The 20,222-nt window shown below is 42.9% G+C and overlaps 1 protein-coding gene across 1 annotated transcript in view; it reads left to right on the top strand.

The window, feature by feature from the left end:
* The window catches only part of EXT1 (exostosin glycosyltransferase 1), a 280,954-nt gene that overhangs the window by 248,458 nt on the left and 12,274 nt on the right, over positions 1-20,222 (top strand). Inside the window, exons 4-7 of the mRNA XM_059165733.1 lie at positions 3,988-4,107; positions 11,263-11,395; positions 13,798-13,916; positions 15,427-15,522. Of these exons, the coding sequence (XP_059021716.1) occupies positions 3,988-4,107; positions 11,263-11,395; positions 13,798-13,916; positions 15,427-15,522 (468 nt within the window). The remainder of the gene's footprint in view (positions 1-3,987; positions 4,108-11,262; positions 11,396-13,797; positions 13,917-15,426; positions 15,523-20,222) is intronic.

Consider the following 20,222-nt stretch of genomic DNA (forward strand, 5'->3'; position numbering starts at 1 on the left):
ATTATATTTCTTGATTTCAGAATATATCACAAAGCTACAGTCATCAAAATATTGTACTGCCATAGAGAAAGACAGATAGGCCAATAGAAGAAAATAGAAAGCCCAGAAAGAAATCTGCTCATATACGGTCAACTAATGGCCAACAAGGGTGTCTAAAGAGAGTCTGAACTTCTCATGAGCTGCCTAGGGAGAGGGATATGATACAGAGAAATATTAGGGCAGCGATGGTCAGTCACTAAGGATTTCTTTTTTTGTTTCTTTCTTTTTTTTTTTTTCTTAAAGAGCGAGCACGTGCAGGAGGGCTAGGTGGGGCAGGAAGCTGAGGGTGAGGGAGAAAGAGACTCACAGGATACCCACCGGAGTGGAGCCCGATGCGGGGTTTGAGCTCAGGACCCTGAGATCACAACCTGAGCCTAAATCAAGAACTGGACCTTTAACTGGCTGAGCCACCCAGGTGTCCCCACTAAGGATTTCTGAAGCCCTTTTGTGCAATAATGTTTTAGGTTCCACATAAACTGCCGTACTCTTTTCTCTAAAAATTACAGAGTATTTTAATGTTTTTCATTGATGGTATTATATACTTTATCTTGAACTACCACAAATATAGAATGACTTTTTTTTTTTTTTTTTTAATGTCCTGGGCTTTTTTTTTTTTTTTTTTTTAATCAGGAAAATTGAGTTCCTAACTCTGTCATTGATTCTGCTTCAACTGCTGGCCAGTCTGCTAGCTGGCTGCTGTAACCCAGTTTTCTTCCTATAGTAACAGTGAGATACCTGTACCCAAGAGGGCTGTGAATTAGGCAAGCCAGGCTGAACACAGCCCCCAGACCATTCCTTCCCTCTGGTACTCAGGGATGTGATCTCCTTGGCCCCTGGAACCTCCAAAACAAGAGGAACGCGTGATCTAGCAGAATCCTCCCTGGGCCAAACGGTATATGTCAATAACACCGACTCATGAAAGGCCAGACAAAAGGGAGATGTGTAATTCTTTTTTTTCCATGTTGCCTTTTTCTTTCCTTTTATGATTTTTTAAAATAAATGTATCATCATCAAAGGAACCTTGGGAAATAAAAAGAATAAAAACCATCAGCCATCATTTCTCTAATCGTACACCAGTGCTCCTGTGAATTTGATGGGAATGACTTGGAAGGAGGTCTTAGGAAATCATTCTAGGACACTTCATTGTAGTTGTCTGCTTTCTGCCATTTCACTAAAGCTGGCGTGGCTTTTGCCTTCTGAAGCAGTTGTTTGGGCCTGACTCTGAAGATTCTGCTTTCCGTTCTGCCCTTACCCAAACTTGCCGGTGTTTCCCGTTCTCGAACGCAGTCTGCCTTAGCACAGCTGCCTCCATGCTGAACTGCGACTGCGCGTTGTTGACAACCGTTATAAAGAGCTGGCACAGAGCCCAAAAGTCTGCTCTGGGAGATGTTGTTGTTATGTTACAATTTTTCGTTTCCTGTTTTAGAACAGCTCGGATGTTTTTATTTGCATATATTCTTGTCGTTGTGTCACCAGGAGAGCTGAATGTTGCTTTCCTGTATCTATTTTGGGAGATTCCATTAGTTTTATTACCAAACGTGACCTTTTATTAAGACTTCATTGAGTTCTGCAACGCAGAGCCATCCGGCCAAATTGGAATTAATTTATCACTCCCGCATACCTGTCTCTCGGGACAAGCAGATTAATAGGCAATAGCCAAACGCCACGAAAACCTGGAACCCTATCTTTTCAGTCAGTTGGAATTCTCTTCCAGAACACTTTCCAAGAGCTATCATTTATATTGTACGTACAAATGGGGCAGTGTATATAGGTCACTTAATGTCCTGATATCAAATTGTGGCTTGTAAAAAAAGGGGAGCGTATGGGTAGGTTAATGTGTGATATTCCCTTGGGGCACCCAGCTCTCGGTTTCGGCTCAGGTCACGCTCGACATGCAGTCTGCTTAAGATTCTCTTCTCCCTCTGCCCCTTCCCCCCACATGCTCTCTCTCTGTCTTTCTATCTCTAGCATAAATTTAAAAAAATATATATTTTGTAAAAAAATACGTAATATTCCCTTTAGTCATTCATAAGCATAGCCTACCTCGTTTTCTGGAGACTGTAGTGACAGTTGTTTTGGGCATTTTTCTAATGGACTGGTTTCTTGCGCTCACGACGAAACAGTGAAGTCAACCTATATGACTCTTAGAATATGCCCCTGACATTCAGAAGAAGGCATGATGAAAATTGAGCAGGGTAACTTTTTTCTAGTCTTCTTTGGCAATGTAGGTAATTTTCTCAGTAAATAAAAATAAATTGTCCTTGACTTACCAAGGATCCATGTGTGACATGGATAGTTTCTCTACCTTCTCCAAGGGTATTTTACTTCCACTTGACCTTGAGCTCTAATTTCAGGCTAACATTTGCCTGCCAGTGCTTCTCCTTTACCCATAGCCTGCATACTCCTTCAGCATTGGGCATCCAGATACACACTTGGGGCCACAGATTCAGGGTCTGCTTTGGGATATTGCCAAAGCAAGTGAGCTATAAAGCTATTTCATTGCTTCTCTGTGGAATAGTCTTGAGTCAAAAAAATGTGCTACCACCTCCTTCCCCTCCAGTGGAAATTCAGATACAGCCGTAGTCACAATGCCGTAAGTAACTTTCTTATTAAAGCAGTTAACAGAGCATTCCCACTTCAGCCCAGGCCCCCACGTCTGTCTGATTAGTTACGCATTAGCGAAGCAAGCATGCAGAAAGAGGTGAGCGCAAGAGGGCAGTTGCTAATCACAAGGAATCTCCTCTTAGAGTATACAGACTCCATAAATGAAACAGACCTTGAACTGTAGGTGAAGATAGGGAGCGAGCTCAGCAAACTCATCAGAAACCCAGGAAATACATGTCCGAGCTCCAGATCCAAACAAGTTCACGTACAGATACTAAGCAATTGGTCCAACATTGAGTATCATCACCTTATGTCACTCTTCTTATTAGTAATAATAATAGCACTAGTAATAATTTGCTGTGTTAGGTAAGCTTCCCATGTTCTAGGCACTGTGCTAAGAAAGCACTTTCATAATCTCCATTACCACCTTCTGATGTTAGTACTGTATCCCCTTGTGGTTAAATGAAGAGATGGAATCTTTGAGAGATCAAACAACTTGTCCAAGAGCACGGCTAGTAAATGGTAGAACCAAGAATTCCCACCTTGGTCTAATTTCTGTGTCCCTGTGCTTAACCATTAAGCTATATTGCTTATAAAAATAATGATATGCCTAGGTGGGTTCAGCTGGCCATGTTCAGTTCAACTCTTATTTCTTGAATAACTGCTGTAACTATGTAAAAGCCATTCTTACAGCCTTGAACTGTGTAGCTGGATGGATAGGATGTAGATCTCACCTTTAGAATCATGTAGCCTGTTAGAGAATGGTGATGGCAGGACGTGTATGAAGTTTGACAGATCGTGGTAGATTAGGGTAAGTGCAAGAGCCAAAAAGACAGGTCGGGGAGCAGAAGAGTTGCAGGTGTGTACACTTAGAAATGACTGTCCAGCTACAGATTAAACGGAGAGGCTCAGAGACATTCCTTTAAAAGCCTCTTTGTAGATCATTCGGAGTCTCTGGCATGGCATGTCTTGGTGCATTTGGGGGATAATGTCTTTCAGCCTTTCCCCAAAGCTGATAGCTCCCTTCTGGGTAGAATGTGGTCCTCCAAGTAGAGATTGAGAATCTGTGGGACCCTAAGCAACTGATAGGCTGTTACCAAGTCTTAGGGGGGACTTGAACTTCCATGCATTAACGGTCATTAAAGCTGATCGCCAGTAAGTACTGTTTGTGCCTGACACTTCTTAAGGGCATTTCAAGTTAGGGGTTGGTAAGTTTTAGCCGATCCATACATTAAAACTTGAATGTTAAGAAGTATAAAAGCCTAACCCAGGTGGGTTATTTCGATCCATTGGCATCTCATTGTTTGACAGTTATGGTTATTTTGTGTTCACCTTGTGTTACAGATCCCTTCTACAATCAGGTCTATTCATCAGGATAAAATCCTAGCACTTAGACAGCAGACACAATTCTTGTGGGAGGCTTATTTTTCTTCAGTTGAGAAGATTGTATTAACTACACTAGAGGTAAGTGAGACCCCTTGGCTCTTGGTCTTGAATAATGGTCCTTTATACATTTCTGTTGGCTTTCTCTTCTGTTATTGGTGAGGCGTAATTGGTCAAACCGAATTTTTTGTCCTCGGATGTGTCAATTAACCCTCTTTTACCTGCTCTGCCATGCCCAAACAAATCCCTCCATTCCTCACAAAACTCCACAGAGGAAAACGGACATGAGGAGGAATGACAGTCCTTGACACAGCAGTTGGCTCTGTCTTCCATCATTTCAGCGATATGTGGTTAATGGCTGTCCTCACGTCCTTCACACTCGGTGGCCTCAATCGGAGACCTGTTCCTGGAGCCTAGTTAGAAATTAGATAGTGACCGAGTAGGGGGAAATCTTTCTACCATTCTAGAAATACGGGCAGTTTACTGGGTACCAGCGGCATCAGAGGTACCCCAAGATCAGTCCTCAAGCCGTACCACCGAACCAACATCGATTTCACAAGGATGTGTTAAGAAAATTGGGATTACGCTTACCTGGTGCAGAAAGTGTTAAACCCTATGAAAGCAGAACATCTTCTAGGCCTATGTGTGCCCCTTGTTAGTTGCTTTTTTTTTTTTTTTTTTTTTTTTTTGAGGCAGGAGGGGAAAAAGAGAGGGAAGCATGGAGATGATTAAAACCTTTGGAAGTAGAACAGATAGTGATGGCCTGAGGCTTCAGCACCGTAGCCCAAAATGCTAAGAGAAGAGTTAGAAAACTGCACACTCCTGAATTACAGACTCGCAGGAAGGAGAGCAGAGGTCCTCTCATGAGACACACACCATTAAGGTGATTCTGAGGGGTTCCCATAATACTACAGGGCCATCTGTGGCGTCACTTTGGGGTACTTGCTTTGGAAAGGTGTTTACTGTGCCCAAAGCTAGTATTATAGGTAATGTAACCTGCTTAGATCTGGAGTCTGAGTAGTACCAAGAAAACTGAAAATTACCCTGTTTTGTCCACATTCCTGTTCTCTTGTCATCCTGGGTACCAGACCCTGTGCTGCTCATGCCCTGGGCACAGTGGAGCATTTCCCTACCCCCAGCCGAGCCTGGGCTCCTGCTCTGGTCGGGGTATCTTCTCAGGAATGGTACGCGCTTTTTTTTTTTTTTTTCCCATCCCAGAAGTAGGTGAAAGGGGCTCTTCAGGAGCCAGGCTCCTGCCATGGAGGGGACAAGGTCAGAATGGTCTCCGGGGGCTTCCTTCTTGCAAGCAAACCTGTGGCTCCTTAAAATCGGTTGCATTTGTTCATCTGTTCATAGCAGCAGGTTTGACAATGTAATAGATTTTACTCTTCTGTCCTGTCATCCGTCCAAGAATCTTCCTAGACCCTTCTTAAGGAAAGTTGAATGTCAATTGTTTTTCTTTGTGGAATGAGTGCTTTTTATGAAAAGAGTACATGTTCATTTTAGAAAATAATGGAAAATACTTAAAGCATAAAAATAAAATAATCGACCCATACAAAATATACCCATATATATTGACATATATATACACACAAACAAACACATACATGTTTGTTTTTTTCTAGGCAAATTGATACACATGTTATAATTTTTACAATCTTTCAGGAGCGTCTAGCTGGCCAGTGACTCTTTCACTCAAGGGTGTGAGTTCAAGCCCTTTGTTGGGTGTGGACCCCACTTAAAAATAAATCAGTAAATAAAGAGGAGTCTTTCTAAATTTAGTTTATAATGTGTTTTTTCTCCTTTAAATAATGTACTGTTAACATTGTCTCATGCTGTTAGATTTTTCTGCAATTATTTTAATGACTATATAATACTCCATTCATGATATCACTTAATTTCTTTCATTATCCTCAATTTGAAGACATTGACATTGTTTCTGGTTTTTCATTACTAGACACGTTGTTGAAGCAAATAGCCTCAGCACTAAATTGTTGCGTAGGTTCAAGATTACTTCCATAGGATTAATTCCTTGAATTCAAAGTCCTGGTTCAAAGAATATGACAAATGCTAAGATTTCTAATAAATTGTCAATTTTCCTGCAGTAGAATGAAGTTAATTTATATTCCTTCCAGCATATGTGAAAGGACTTGTTTTTATTATTTCTGATATTTTTACTTTCACCAATATTGTATATTACATCTTTCAAAATGATAAATCATTATTTTCTTAATTTATATTTTCTTAGGATATTAGTAAGAATGATTTTGCCCATATTTCTTAGGCACCTCACAAAGAAAGAAATAGAAATGGCCATAGAGTTGTCCCACTTTCTCTCATTAATTTTTAAGAGCCTATTGTATTAGAAATACTAACCCGTTGACTCTTCTGCTACACATATTTCCTCCAACTTGTGGCATCCCTTTCTATTTTGTTTATGATGAGGCAATCTCTTCTGTGGATTTTCCATTTGCTACTCTTCAGAAAGGACCTTTTGACACATAATGTATACATACACATTCCCTTGTGTTTTTCTAGTACTTTCGTGGTTAACTCTTTAGATTTAGCTATTTCATCCAATTTACTTTCATATATATGACCTGTACTGAAGAGTCTATGTTTTTTCTTCTTTGACAGATTGTTGTGTAGTTTGTCCAGACATCCAAAGTTTTCATGCCTCCATCTTGTCACATGCCACAATTTTGCACCTCTGGGTCTGATTCTGGTCTTGTCAAGATTCTGGCCTATTAGTTGTCCACTCTAAAACACGAAGGCCACGTATTTTCATTTTTTCTCTCTTATCCCCTCCTTTGGTGGACCTCTGTTTATTGAACTAATCTCCTATTGTTGGCTGTTAATGTTGTTTCTAGTTGTTTGTTTTGTATAGATCTAGATACAGATGTCTTTATCTGAGCAATGGGTTTCTCCATGTATCTTAGGCGACATCTCTGTTTCTCTGAGACAGAGTCCTTAAAAGTGGGATAATTACTAGGCCAGAGTCTAGGTTCATGATCTGCTTGCCAAGTTACTCTCCAAGAAGGATGAATCAGTCTGGACTCTCATACACCATCTACGGGGAGACCTTGTCTAGCGGCCCTCGTGTTAGTCTTAAGGATCATAATTAAACCACACATGCATACCAATGACTGTGCACATTTGCCGGATAAAAGGTGGTATCTCATTAATTACATTCCTTTTGAGTATGGTTTATGGTATAGAGCTGGTCTCTTGCCTGTTCAGTTAGCAGTGCTCAGTTATCCTGTAAGAACAGTTAGATGTGTTATAGTCATCAGAATAGAATCTCAAGTCAAGTTGTTGTCATCTCTGTGCTGGAAAGGCCTTCTTCCCCTTGGATTTAAGCCATCCAGTTCTTAAGCGACACCATTGTTTTGAAAACAACTATGAACCATATACTTCATTCAAATTTATAGCAACTGTCAAATCTCCTTATATTGTTCCAAGATTGGATTGTAACAGTTTGACCCTTCAACCAAATTGCATGAAAGATACCATCCAGTTTCCCTTTTTAATTCAGAACTCAGATTACCCCAGAATTCAGTGTAAATAGAAAAGCAGAGAACATAGCAGAAAATGCCATCCGCATACATAAATAAAGCCAACGTGTTTATGAGAAAGACTTAAGTATCCCATATCAAAAATGGCTACCTGGCTTAGAACTTAGATGATATAGGTCAGTCTGTGCTGGAGCTCCTAAGTTATGAGGATAATTCAGAGTTACCCTTAGACCATGTAGATTTGAGGATCCTTTGCTTTCAGGATGTTCTACACTCAGACTCTGAAACACTGGGTTTTAATTCCTTGTTTGCTATACGGTAGGCTACAGGAAGAGGATGACTTGGTGTTTGGAGAATATGAGCCTTCATGTTGTAGGTGATGCTTAGACACTATTGGAAGCAGGACCCCTTCTCTCCAATGCCAATGTCAAGTACTCAGTACATTACAGTGCGCTGTACTCTGTCATACTTGGGACGTGGTCTGCTAGAAGCTTCCTAATTCTGCATCTTGGAATTAAGGAGTTACTGAGTCAGAGCTAGGCTCTTTGGAGCTCTATTTTTGTGTGTTTGTGTGTGTATGCAAACTGAGAAGTAATGATGGGGACAGTGATAAAATGTTGCAGAGACAGCGTTCCTTCATAGATCCCATTGTTTGTCAGAATATTCCACAGCAGCAGCCTGACACTAATGACTGAACCATGGGAGCTCAGTCAGAATCAAGGTGAGTGAAAGAAAAGTGCACAAGATTGTAATAATGTGTGGAAAGAACTAATGGTCGTTTGGACAGCACATTTTTAATGGAGTTTTGTGACGTATGCTCCGATTTTTTTCCTCTCCAGTTACCTAACAATGCACATTCCAACCTTGGTATTGCTGATGCTGTTGTGTAGTGGAATTTAAAGTCAGGGAGATAATGGAAAGAGAATGCTTTGGCTCAAAGTGAGGTGGCATATGGGGGCACCACGTGTGTGGGGCAGCCTTGCGTTGGTCAAAAGACCAAGTCAGGGCCACCCAAAATGACAGTAACCTGTAACCAGTAGTCCATTATTCATAAAACACATGGCGCATAAAAAAGAAAAATAAGGAGCCTGTCATTCTTCCCTTTGAATTCGTATTAATGAGAAATACTATCCTTCTCAAGGGTGCTAGTTCCATCTATAATAAAAAGCTTTTGTACTGTGTGTGTACACGTGTCTGTGTGTATGTTGTTGATTTTCTTTATGGCCAAAAAGATGTCCAGCTTCTAAGTGTGATGTCTTCTTCCACAACAATGAAGAGTGAGCTCTCTTACTCCAAAAGGATCCTGGGAGCTGTCCAGGGTAGCATTAGGGAGAAGGGGACATTTGGAGGACAGAACAACTTTTCTGTTTGGTGAAATGAGGTCCATACTCTTTCAGACTTCTGAGAAGGCAAGTTGTTACAAACCCTTTAGAAAATGTTTGTCAGTACGTACAAACAGCCTTAAAAATATTTGTACCCATTGACAGACTCCTAAAGTATCATTTCTAGATGTGGAAAATTTTAATTCACAAATACATATAGCCATTGTTTTGCATGAAAAAATTACACTGTTGTTGGTCATTGAGGATAAGTAACCCACAAATACTATTAATATGGAAAGATACCTATGATAGATATTATCTGTGATATTATAGTGGTGTAAATTGGAAAAATCTATGCCTAGAAAATGAATGCAGGAATGAAAGTTATTTTTAAGGCAAAAAGGTCAAGTCTTAAGTGTAAAAACTTAGGCGGCTACTCCTAACAAATTCTGAGAGGTGATTATAATTTATGTGATATTTTGTTGTTTTATTACAAATGAGGAAAGTGAGACATAAAAGTGGCAAATTGCTTGACCCAGGTTAAATTAAATATTTGCAATGGCCCTTGTACCTTTGCTGATACCTTCCTATAGAGATTCATTTGAAGAGAGTGTGACATGCTCATTGCTATCTTAGAAGAATACCAAAACTTGTTGTATCCTTGAATTTGAAATAATAACAATGTTGTGCTGCTGAGCCAGAAAGAGTATGACAATGAGGAGGATTCTGCTGAAGGTTGATAACCCGTTTTGTGGCATCCCTTAGATACTTGTCATTTGTATATGTGTCAGATTTATGATGCTGTCTACTTCCAATTTATTCTGTGTCTTGGTATCCGAATTCACTTAAGTGGCCACATGTTGGAAAGTACATAAATTCAGAAAGCCAAAAAAGTGGATCTAAATGAAAAGCTATAAGGGAAAATAGATAGTAGATTTAGAAGATGTAAATAACATAAAACTGGGATAAATGGTATTTGAAGTGAAATTGCTCGCCATGTGAAAACTCTTTACAACCACAAGAAGTTTCTCATAATTAATGCCTAGACAATAGCATTTTAACACGTCTCTGTTGTCCCACAGAAAGTAAACGTTACTGTTTTAGCCAGGTTCCTAAACTCTCCACCAAATTAGAAACTTCTACCTAGCCGCATAAACAGTTTTGATCTGGGGGAAAGAGAAAAATGCAGAAATCATTAAACTAAAATATTTGAGTTCTCCAAATTACCTCCTTGCTTCCTTCTTTCTCTCTCATTAAGAAATGTAAACATGATAAGGTTTGCAAAAATAAATGTAGCTCATTTTATTACTTACCTACCACTATGTGGGATGAGATGGTTGTATTAATAACCTTAAATGATAAAGCTCCATTGAAAATGGTCTTTACTGAAAGTCACATTGCAGTAAATGGGGCCCTGGAAAATAATGATTTAGGTCTTAAATCTCTTGAAGACATGGCAGGCTTTTTCTTTTTTTCCTTTTTCTTTCTTTCTTTCTTTCTTTCTTTCTTTCTTTCTTTTTTTTAGTACAGGAAAAAATCGCTGCAAACCTGAAATCCTATATCAAGTTAATTATTTGCCAAATCATATCTTAATGATTGGATGGTATAATTACAAAAGTCTGAAAGTCACAGAGAGAAATCTGTAAAGTGGACTAATCACATTCATCTGACAAATGATTCGGGATGGGAGAATGTTTGACTCTAAATGTAGAATTTAATGATCTGCGAGGTCCCAAAGTCCAAAGAAACTAATGAACTAGCATGGCTATTAGTCTTCATATGCCATGGTTCTTGTTCTGTTATGTGAGATGTTTTGAGCAATTGTTAACTCGCTGCTCTTTGAGAAGAAATGTAGAAAAACTTCAGCTAAGTAATACCCCAATGTCCTACAATTGACTTTCTAAGGAAAACGAAATATGACAGATAAGTCTGTCTCCTCAATGGAAGGAACAGATCGGAACTTCAACAGTTTCTAGAATGTTCCATGCTTTCTGGCCCCTCCCAGCCTGGTCTCTGCCTGTACATCTCTATGGACCGAGAACAGATCTTCCTGGCATGGATCTAGAACCACAGCTAAATGCCCAGCCATCAAGGAAGCTGTTCTACGCACTCTGCTTTGAAATGAGAATGTACCTATTATCATAGAAAGACAAGGTGGAATTTATGCTAAAACTGAAGTTGAATTAGAAAATTTGATGAGCTGTCATTCATCTCTTTCTCTCTCCTGCTTTCTCCCATTGCTCTGTCATTCTGTGTCCGGGACACTTGTATCAGTGGGGAGTCTGGGGATAGATTCACTACTCTGAGGATTATCATTCCTCACACTGGAACTGAACATGCTGCTTACCAGATACCGTCAAGGTCTCCTCCTCACCACGTCCTGTGTTTTTACCTTCTAGATTATTCAGGACAGAATATTCAAGCACATATCACGTAACAGTTTAATATGGAACAAACATCCTGGAGGACTGTTCGTACTACCACAGTATTCATCCTATCTGGGAGACTTTCCTTACTACTATGCTAATTTAGGTAAGTGAGTTCCTTCCAGAGCGCCGCCCCTTGTTTGTCCTCCAGATGTTGTCCAGGGACTTCAAAGGCCCTTGGTTTCTCCATCCTGCAGCAGGGTCTTTCTACCAGCCTCCACTGGAGACGGCTGTCTAGAGACTGATCCTTACTGGTGTACCAGAATCAAAAATTATAAATGCAGCAGAGCATTGCAAAAGGAAAAAACTCCTTTCTTATCTGAGCAGCTGGACCTCACATACAGTAGACTCATTTCTTTGTGAGAAATAGGCTCCCCAAATTACGGATCATTTTGAACATGACAATGGGTCTGCTATAATTTCACGTCTCCTCGTATATGAAATGGAAGCAGGAGAGCACTCCCTAATTTTTTTTTTCTGCAGTCTCAACTTTTCTCTCTCCTACCAAAGAAAAATTGAATTAATAAAGGGGAAGGAGAAAGATTGAAGAATGGACAACAAGAGACAACTCTGTGCATCCATTTAACATTTATTGTGCCTTGTCTTATGTGCTCCGCTAATGCAATGCAAGGTGGTAGAAATAAAACGTCAGATGAGATACAGTCTTTGCTCTCAAGCAGATTTTCTTTGTCTTTTCATAATGGGGTGAAGGGATGGACAGCGGGACTAAGCTGTCCAAAAGGCTACCATTACTGCCATAGACACTCTGTACACGGAGCCCGACTTGTGCTAGCATTTGGAAGATCTTTGACATTCCCCCCCATTCACAGTTCTGAACTGGAGAAACTCTGGGAGAGTAAAGCATCTTTCAAGTTGATGTGGGAAAAAGACTCTAGATTTTCCACCCTGTCTGGATATTCTCCATAACAATCTCACCTTTTTTTTTTTTTTTTTTTTTTTTTTTTTGAGTTGTGCATGTTGAAACTGATAAAAAGAAACTTAAAAAGAAGTCATGGCCTAAAATACCAACCAGTGACAAAGAACCCTTTAAGCCAAACCAAACATACTATGGGGACTGTTTTAAAAGCATTGAATGGCCCACTTAGGGTAATGTATTTAGAATTTGGTAATTTTCAGAATAAGGCCATACTCAATAAAAATGCCTGCATATTTCCTGTAGAGCAGTGAGATCTCTATGTGGAGGGAGCATGTTAGAAGTGTGCACATAGTGCTTCCTAAACTAGTACAGGAAAATGTAGACATGATGATTTGTCCTCACCAGGAGAAAGGAAACCCCTCCATCCTATTTCTTCTTCTTTGGCAAAGTTTTGCATGCGTATCTAGAAAGTGGAGAAGTCAGCTTCTTTCTAACATGCAATTAAGGTACCAATTGGACGATCTCATTTGCTCTACAAAACACTCGCAGAATCCTTTAGTAGACATTGTCTGGTTCCTGCCTTTATTCTCTCGACATCAAAGCTTAACTCGAATGTCACTGCGCGCTCTTGTTTGCATTGACGCTACCAAAATGCGAAATTCCTGGGTCTGAACTAGTGAAGTTTTTAAAAAGCTTTTAAGTGTGTCTCCAGTTTCTCAGTGAGTTCTTCTGGAAAACCTCCTTTCCGGGGGAGAAGCCATCTCGCTGCTTTCTGTTCCGTGGCTCCTGCTTGTTTCACACGTTTCCACCCAGGGCTTCAGAGCGCGCAGCCGGTGGAGGTCAGGGTCCTGTGCTTTTTTCCTTCAGATTATGTCAGCGCCCACAAAAGAGCTGCTGCTCCAGAATAATGGTGATGGGGGTGAGGGCTACCTGCAAACACTTATTGAGCACTTACTGTTTGCTGGGTCCTGTTCTGGTGGCCTGGTATGCATTTACTCCTATCATTCTGTTCTCCTAGCGGCCCCATGGGTTTGATGCCCACTTCCTGGCTGTGGAGACCCGGAGGGGAAGATCCCACCACCAATGGGCACAGGGAGTCCCACCTAGACAGCAAGGCTCTGGATGCTGTTCCTTGAACCTTTGTCGCTTGCTGGTCATTATTGGAAATAGGATTAATCACGCCAAAAAAAAAAAAAGGGGGGGGGGGGGAAACATCCTAACTCCATTATGAAGAATAAGAGCTATTCAGATACCCGGGAGGGAGAGATCCCGTTTCCTTAAATCCACCTTAAGACCTTAGTGGCTGGAGTAGATTCTGCTGGGAGTAGAGAGTGGTGGGGGGTGGGGGTGTGTCCAGACTTTGGTCCTACTGGGAGATCAGAGGTGCATCCCCTGGGGAGGATTAGGCTGTCAGAGGAAGAACCTCCTCCGGATGGACATGAAGCTGTAAATTATCAAGGTCTCAGGCCACAGTTAACTAGCTGCTTTTCCCGTTGTTTTTGTTCTGTCAGGACAGGAGAGGCGAAGGAAAAATACGCAAGGCGGGAAGGTTAGCTTCGGGGCGAGGCAATGGAGCGAGGAGGAATGGTTTTCTAGGGTTTCATGGGGCTCCTCTCCCGCTTCTGTTTCAGGTTTAAAGCCCCCCTCCAAATTCACTGCGGTCATCCACGCGGTGACCCCCCTGGTCTCCCAGTCCCAGCCAGTGTTGAAGCTTCTCGTGGCTGCCGCCAAATCCCAGTACTGTGCCCAGGTGAGTGGGGGGTGGGGGGCGGACCGCAGCACCCCCGCCGTCTCCAGCTCCGCCCACCGGAGCCCCCCCCCTTCCCTGCTCTGGCCCGGGACTCATTCAGCCTTAGGCCCAGTTCCTCCCCTTTCGCTTGTCATGCCTTACTCCCTTTTCATCAATGGAGCCAGCGGTTCTTGGAAGTGAAATTCAGCGCAGGTAAGGGGAGGGTTACAGAGAGATGTTTCGCTGGGGCAAAGTTGAAACATACATATCAACACAGTCTTTAAAGAATGCGTAAAGGTGTTATTTTGTTGTTGTTGTTTTTAATTTTTTTTTAAAGATTTTATTTATTTACTTGACAGAGAGAGATCACAAGTAGGCAGAGAGGCAGACAGAGAGAGGGGAAGGGAAGCAGGCTCCCTCCTGAGCAGAGAGCCCAATGCCAGGCTCCATCCCACAACCCTGATGAGATCATGACCTGAGCCAAAAGCAGAGGCTTTAACCCACTGAGCCACCCAGGCACCCCCATTATTTTGTTTTTAAACATGCCATGGGCGCCCAGAAGATGAAGTTTCAACGGAAGCAGCAGACTTGCCGGTGTCAGGAGGTGTCTGCTTTTCTCTCATGGCACCCGTGACTTCAGTATAAAATCAGGAGAAGACTCTATCTATTACAAGATTTTCCCAATCAGTGTCCCTCCCATATGCTTTCTACAGTGGCATTGTGATTTGTAAATCAGGTTGTACAAAAAGGCTTACAAACTTGGAAACAGTTAAAACCTGTTGAAGTATGCCTTTCTAAACCGAACACATTTATCGAGAAGTCACATAAAATTAGCAGCCATTGGGGCACCTGGGTGGCTCAGTGGGTTAAAGCCTCTGCCTTCGGCTCGGGTCATGATCCCAGAGACCTGGGATCAAGTCCCGCATCAGGCTCTCTGCTCAGCGGGGAGCCTGATTCCTCCTCTCTCTCTCTCTGCCTGCCTATCTGCCTACTTGTGCTCTTTCTTTGTCAAATAAATAAATAAATTCTTTAAAAAAAAAAATTAGCAGCCATTCTGGAGAATCCACATCATGAACTCACCATACCGGTTCCATCTTGGATTCTCTTCTCTCCCACAATGCCCGCAGGAGCACTGCTTCCTAGCCAATGTTCCAGAGCTCGTTACCCATTTTTATTTAATTTGGTCATTGTTCCGTTGCTCATCGAACGATGTCAGAATTAAAGAACCTACTTTTTTAAGATTCAGCAACTCTGAAATTGACTTTTCTCCCCAACTTTCTCCTGCCCCCCTTGATGTAGTTTTTTTCAGGTTACTCTTTTGGTCCTCTCTCTCTAGTTGTTGAGGTGACCAGGTTCTGGAGATGGTGTGTGTGTGGGGGGGGGAGGGGAGCTCTCTTTAAAATTCAAGTTTGAGGTCTGCCTCTCTGCTTTGCTTAGGCCTCTTTCTGTCTCTGAGAGGAAATTGGGGTGGAAGCCTCACTAAAGCCAGCCTCACCAAGCCGAGCCAGCTCATGCCCCTTGTCTCTTTCAGATCATAGTTCTATGGAATTGTGACAAGCCCCTACCAGCCAAACACCGCTGGCCCGCCACGGCTGTGCCTGTCATTGTCATTGAAGGAGAAAGCAAGGTAGGAAGGGGAGGGCAGAACCGCCCCGGGCTGTTAGTTTCTCTGTGGGCGCGGGCTCTAGACGGAGTGTCTGGCTCTGGATTCCTTTTTCTAAAATTATCCGCGTCCCCGGAAAGCCTCAGCTTTGACAGCTGTCGGTTCTCAAATTGGGGAACCGTGGGTCCTAACACCGCCTCTGGAGGGGATCTGTGGTCCCGCATATACTTTCCTTCTCTGACCGTCGGTTTCCTCCTCGTCTACAGAACAGAAGTAATGACACATATCCCTAGGGCTGCTGCTAGGGTACGATGCCTTGAGGGCCTGGCATTAGTGATTCTCGTATGAATGATGGGAATCTAGACAAAGCTGCTGATGGCGGTCACGTCTGAGGTTTGTTTAGCTGGTTCGTCCGTGTCAGTTGTGTCTTTCAGAACAGTGGTTCGTCCTCACATTAATCTTGAAGAGGACATCTGCACTTTAATTCCATTTGGGTGTCTCCACCAGGGACGCGCGTGTGCTGCCTAGCTGGTCCCTTGCACATTCTCCAGTTCATTTTGCCTAGAACTGAATGATCTGATCATCTCTCAGCCTTAAGGGACTCTGTTTGCTAATGCTTGAAATTCACATTTGAGGCCATGTGTAACTGGCCTTGGGCAGTCTTACCAGTCCTGTTCTCTCCCATTGCTTCCCCCACCCAGACCCTGTCTTCTCACCACATTGGATCACTCACACTTCTTTAAATGGTACTGTGTTCCCTCCTGCCTCTGATTCTCGTCTTTCCCTTTTGCTGTAAGTCTTGCCCATCCGTTCTCAAAGCCTTTCTCTTTGTTATCAGAATGTCCATGCATTCTTGAAGCCCCTGTTTCCGAGCTACCTCCTTCTTCTGCTCGGGGCAGCCAGGGGTGAGTTCTTTTTTCTCTAGCTTCCGCTCGTTGCTTTCTTGTAGATCATATCTGTTGTGAAGAAATTAGCTGCCACTAAATGGAACAGATCGGTGAAGCATGTCCTCTAAGAGACATCCTTGGTCAGTACCCGCAAAAGCAAGGTCTTGGGAGATGGTCTCTCACCAAGTAAAACATCTTCGAGCCAGAGTAAAATAATATCAGTTAGGGGAAACCATTCAAAAATCATCATTTGGGTTACGACAAGGAGCAATCTCCCATAGTTCAACGTGACGCGGTGAGAATTACAGCTATCAACGTGGGCCAGGGGATGAACATTATCTGTCCATTTCCAACGTATGCCCGGCTGCTCTGCACTGCGCCCCGCGCTGTATGTTGGAACACCATGTGCGATGGGACCCAGAAAGCCCCAGCATTCACAGGGGCTGGAGTCGAGCAGCCTGGTTATCCAAGAACTGCTTCGTAAGCATTTCCTGAGTGAAGGTGGGAATTAGAAAATCACCTGCTTCTCAGCGTGGATCTTACTTACCCTTACGAAACCCGTCTCACTATAGATGTGGTTTCACTAAAGGGATGGCACACAGAAGTCTCCTGCCTATGATCCCATATGTCCATCTCTGCATTGCCAGTGCCCAAGGTCCCAGATCATGCTCAGATGGATGCTGTTGACATTGGACTTGGGAATTCATTGTGTGTGTGTGTGTGTGTGTGCTTCCGTGGGTGTCTAGATCTTCTTCTGGTAGATAAATCTTCCTTGGAATATGTCAGGAAATTGAAACAGGGTCTAGTTAGACTGACTGGGAGCAATTCTGACTTCTGTGGTTAGTATTGCATTTTTACACACAGATTCAATGACTGATTTTTTTTACTTTGATTCTGTGAGTAGTCCCAGTTTCTTTGTGTACAAGATGGGGGCTCGAATAGACATAGCTTGTAAGAGACTTCACATTCTCCCAGCCGTATCGATCTTTTCTCGGCCTTTTGGCTAAGATCAAGTGGCGTACATTCTTCTAGCCATAGCGGTGTCTGGGCTTCTGGCCATCTGCTGGGTCCTGGACTCTACGTTGGCCGCTGATTCCAGTGGGCCATTCCTCTTGCCTCACTCTCACTGCCCTGGGACTTACCACCTAGTAAAGCATTTGCGTTTAATGAAGTATTTCTTTAGGCTCTGTTTTTTTGGGAACCTTGGCACAGACTTGGGCCCTTTTGGAGGAGTTGGTGAGACAGTGCATTACAGGTGCTTAGCCCTGGGCCTGTGAGGCACCCAGGAGACACCAAATGTCCACTACTCTTCTGGGAGGCACTGGAACGTTACAGTTTGTATCATGGGCTCAAAAATGAGTTATTTAAGTCTCTGTGCCTCAGTTCCCTTTAGTAAATGGAAGCAATCATAATACCTAAAACAGGATTGCCAACAGATCAAATGGCACAACACTAGACTTGGAAATGTACTTAGAAATGTGGATACACACAGTGGGTAGTGGATACAAGTTAACTCTTCCTGTGCTTTGTATAATTACTTAGGGATATTTCTCATATTCCCCATTAGACAATAAACTTCGTGCATCTTGGTCATTTTCTATCCATGTTTGCTAATTCTAGAAGGGGTTGAGCTGGTATATGGTAGCTAAATATTTCTTACATGAGCTAAGAAGCAAAACCCATTTCACTCAGGATTGACTTTCTGAGTACACCAGTTCCTTTTCTGTTAAACCATCAACTTTCGGAATGTGGCTGAGGCAGGGTATTTGGAAGAGAGTGTCTAATTCAACACTAGAATTGGAAGTGGCTGGGTGATGGGCTCCTAACCTCTGTTGATAAAGCAGGTTCAGAAAAAGGAAATGGATCCTTTTATGAAACCAGCAGTTGGGAGCGTAATGGGGAGGAAGTCATAGGTCCTGCTCTTTCCCCATTGTATGTACATTTCCATATCTAGCCTTGAGTTTGGAGTGGATGTGTTCGCTGCTTTGGCTGCAAAATTCTGTTTTGAATTTATAGGCCTTGTCTGTGCAGCTCTCCCCCATAGACTTAACAAGGGAAAGGTCAGGGCATCACTAAGCTGGCAGCTAATGGTTTCTGTGTTAGTCGGCAGACATGTAAACAGTATCAGGAGAGTTGCTTTGGGCTGAGATTTCTGAGCACCGTGTATATGGGGTTGCTGATTGCTTTATATTTTATTTCATTTTGAAAGCCTGAGAAAGGAAAAGAAAACTTGACCCAGCTGACAGATGTGTAGGAGCAGACCCTGGAGCCATTTCCGCTGTAGATACATCCCTGGAGCTCCCAGAGATGGAAAATAGTGGGCACTTCCCATCCTTTAATGTCAGAAGCCCTCCAGTAGCTTCGCGGGCGTGGAAATGGAGTCTCATAGGTCAGCTGTCTTGTTGTTGTAAATACAAGCTTGAGCTTCTTGGGGCTGGGGGTCCTCAGATTTGTGGAGAGCATACTCTGGGCAGCCTGGTTAAGGGTCTTCCTTTCCTCTTTGTCTCCCGTGTCTAACTGCTGACTTCCCTGACCTCTGTGCCTTGAGAGGGGGTGGTGGCAAATGTGCCTTTTCTCTCGGCCTCCAAGTGCGAATGTAGAGAGGCTATTGTAACTGTTGATAAAACTTCCAGAGTGAATATGAGGTTGCCTGATGTTCCCCCTGACCATTCACTTTTTTATTTTATTTTATTTATTTGAGAGAGAGAGAGCATGAGAGGGGAGGTCGGAGGGAGAGGCAGACTCCCCATGGAGCTGGGAGCCTGATGTGAGACTCAATCCCAGGACTCTGGGACCATGACCTGAGCCGAAAGCAGTCGCTTAACCAACTGAGCCACCCAGGCGCCCCGGGCGCCCCCCGCCCCCGGTTCACTTTTGAGGTTCCTTCTCGAACCTGAGACAGGTGTCACATAGTGGCAGACATGCTCTACAGAACCTCACCAACAGGGATGAAATGCCGGTGGGTTCATCCTGAGCAAGACACCTAAACTTTCTATGCCTTAGCTTGCTCAGCCGTAAAATGGGTTTATTATAAAGGAGAAACATGATAATGTGTATAAAGAACTTGGAACATGCCTGGCACATAGGAGATGTTTTTCCAATATTAGTTCTTACCATTGTCAGGGTTAGTCATTCTGCAGTACATTCAACACAGAGGCTCAAGGTGTGACGGTCACAGAGAAGTCTCTCTAATCTTTTTTTTTTTTTTTAAAGATTATTTATTTGAGAGAGAGAGAGAGAACACGAGCAGGGGGAGGGGCAGAGGGATAGAGAGAGAGAATCCGAAGCAAATTCTACACTGAGCACAGAGCCCCAGGTGGGGCTCGATCTCAAGACCCTAAGATCCTGACCTGAGCTGAAACTGAGAGTCAGACGCTTAACCAACTGCCCCGAAGTCTGTCTGGTCTTAATTTCTCCAGTAGGTCCTCTCATCCCCAAAGCCCTCGCCCTGGACACACCCGTACACACCTCACCATGCCTTATGCTGGAGTTACCAAACTTTATTCATATACTGCCTTCACGGTTTGCTAAATCCATATACCACATGTGCTATTTTGTATTTAGTATTTGGCTATAAATCGGCTTGCTTTTCGTCTCAGTGAAGTGATTTTTAAATAACTTTACTACTACTTGTTCCTACTGTAGCTGCGGATACAGGCGTGTATATTTTTTTCTACTCTATGCTAACATTGATAACGAGAATTTTTGTAAATGTTTTTCTACACACCTCCTAAAACAACACAGCCTTCCAGTGGCATGTACGCCGCACTTGGACTCACAGCTCACAGCTCCATCCGTCCACTCTCTCCAGGCCTCAGAGTGCCGGTTCTCTCCCCT

Source organism: Mustela lutreola, chromosome 3, assembly GCF_030435805.1.
Source record: "Mustela lutreola isolate mMusLut2 chromosome 3, mMusLut2.pri, whole genome shotgun sequence".
Taxonomy (NCBI): Eukaryota; Metazoa; Chordata; class Mammalia; order Carnivora; family Mustelidae; genus Mustela; species Mustela lutreola.